Source organism: Octopus sinensis, linkage group LG24 (assembly GCF_006345805.1).
Source record: "Octopus sinensis linkage group LG24, ASM634580v1, whole genome shotgun sequence".
NCBI classification, from domain to species: domain Eukaryota; kingdom Metazoa; phylum Mollusca; class Cephalopoda; order Octopoda; family Octopodidae; genus Octopus; species Octopus sinensis.
This window is the reverse complement of record NC_043020.1, coordinates 29223221-29225449: the sequence shown is the minus strand read 5'-3', so window position 1 is coordinate 29225449 and position 2229 is coordinate 29223221. Positions and strand designations below refer to the sequence as shown.

The following is a 2229-nucleotide window of genomic DNA, read 5'->3' as shown; positions in this document are numbered from 1 at the left end:
CTGTCGTGGACGGTATACGGAGTCAGTACAAGGCATCGAGCGGGCAGAAACGTTAGCACGCCGGGCGAAATGCTTAGCGGTATTTCGTCTGCCGTTACGTTCTGAGTTCAAATTCTGCCGAGGTCGACTTTGCCTTTCATCCTTTCGGGGTCGATAAATTAAGTACTAGTTACGCACTGGGGTCAATGTAATCGACTTAATCCCTTTGTGTGTCCTTGTGTGTCCTCTCTGTGTTTAGCCCCTTGTGGGTAGTAAAGAAATAGGTATTTCGTCTGCCGTTACGTTCTGAGTTCAAATTCCGCCGAGGTCGACTTTGCCTTTCATCCTTTCGGGGTCGATAAATTAAGTACTAGTTACGCACTGGGGTCGATATAATCGTCTTAATCCCTTTGTCTGTCCTTGTTTGTCTCCTATGTGTTTAGCCCCTTGTGGGTAGTAAAGAAATAGGTATTTCGTCTGCCGTTACGTCCTGAGTTCAAATTCCGCCGAGGTCGACTTTGCCTTTCATCCTTTCGGTGTCGATAAATTAAGTACTAGTTACGCACTGGGGTCGATATAATCGACTTAATCCCTTTATCTGTCCTTGTTTGTCCTCTCTGTGTTTAGCCCCTTGTGGGCAATAAAGAAATAGGTATACGGGGTCAGTTTAACGTATGGTGAGCCAATGAACAGTGCAAAGAGCAATGCATTGAATCAGTGAAGTCTCTTGTGAGCCAAATCATTCTTTTCTGTTTGTTCTTTATTTTCAGCTGCTTCAATCGGCAAGCCAGGAGATAAGGATAAACTGGCGAAACTTCAGAAGGATGTGTCACATATTATGAAAACTGTGGATGCGATGCAGGAGCATCTGAATGATGTACATATTTACTTTCATGGTCTGCCGACAGGCGTCGGTTCTCATGGTGGTCACCGTATACACGGTACTCCTTTTGGCCAACATCATCATCATAAATTTACGCATTTCCACAGCTTCCAAAAAGGTAAGTTAATCGAACTATTTTATCTTATTACGACTGTTGTTTTGGCAGCGAACTGGAAGAATCGTTAAAATTTTGCCGGGCAAAAAGTTTTGGCGGTATTTAATCCGTCTCTACGTTCCATGTCTAAGTGCGCATAAATAATTTTGGGATGGATGTTTGTGTGTGTACAAGCGTGAGTATGCTTGTTTGTACAAGTGTGTGTGTGTGTGTGTGTGTGTGTGTGTGTGTGTTTATGTGGTAATTTATGTGCATATGTCATTGCGTGTATACTTTGTTCGTTCTTCTATTTTTTTTTCATTTTCTACAATACTCTTCCATCTGGGAGTTTGCAACGCTCCTCTTCCAAAATTCACTTGTCTGTGACGTAAAATACTCCTCCAGTATTGTTCTGACCTCATCTACAGAATTCGTATTTTTTCCGTCCAAATGATTTTGAGGACTGTGGAATAAATGATAATCAGATAAAGCAATGTCCGGTGAATATGGTGGGTGAGGCATCGTTTCCCATTCATAAAGCAAAATATGCCGAATATACTCCTTTGCCACTTCCTTTATAGCTTTGAAAAAATAACTGTTAAAATCGAACTGCACTCTCCAAAACTTGCACCAAGAATAAGGACAATGTAAAATGACTACCAGCTTTTATAGCAAGTTGATGCAGGTAGTTTCTTCTGCCCCCCCCTCCGACTTTTAGTTCATGCAATTGAAAAAAGAACCCACATTATTTATGGTATGACCCAATATATATGCATGCATATATGTATGTACACGTGTATGCTTATACATGTATATGCACACATGTGAGCGCAAGCATGAATGTCATTGCACATGTGGATTCTATTACATGCTTAATTATGTATTACGTAATATTTTATAAGATATGGGATAATATATCGCTCGCTTCTTTCCTCATATATATATGTGTGTGTGTGTGTGTGTGTGTGTGTGTGTGTGTATGTGTGTGTGTGTGTGTATCTAATATATAAATCCCGTTCTGTCCGTCTGTTTGTGCGCTTATAACTTAAGTATTGTTCATCCGATCGCGCTGGAATTTTAAACATGGATACATGAGAGAGCGGGGAGGCGTTCCGTAATCTAAAAAGTTCAAAATTATAGGAAAAGGCAGTTACTTTAAATTAGCAAAAAAAAAGTGAAAATAAAGCAAATAAATAACTATTGATTACTCAATTTTCTGAAGATATTCTCAACAAAATTCAACTGAAAGTAGAAAAGACGAATTGATTTCTTA

The 2229-nt window shown here is 39.7% G+C and overlaps 1 protein-coding gene across 1 annotated transcript in view; it reads left to right on the top strand.

The window, feature by feature from the left end:
* The window catches only part of LOC118767730, a 1624-nt gene extending 561 nt beyond the window's left edge, over nt 1–1063 (top strand). Inside the window, exon 2 of the mRNA XM_036512785.1 lies at nt 750–1063. Coding sequence (XP_036368678.1) covers nt 750–1048 — 299 coding nt within the window. The 3' untranslated portion in view covers nt 1049–1063. The remainder of the gene's footprint in view (nt 1–749) is intronic.
* Nucleotides 1064–2229: the final 1166 nt, after the last annotated feature.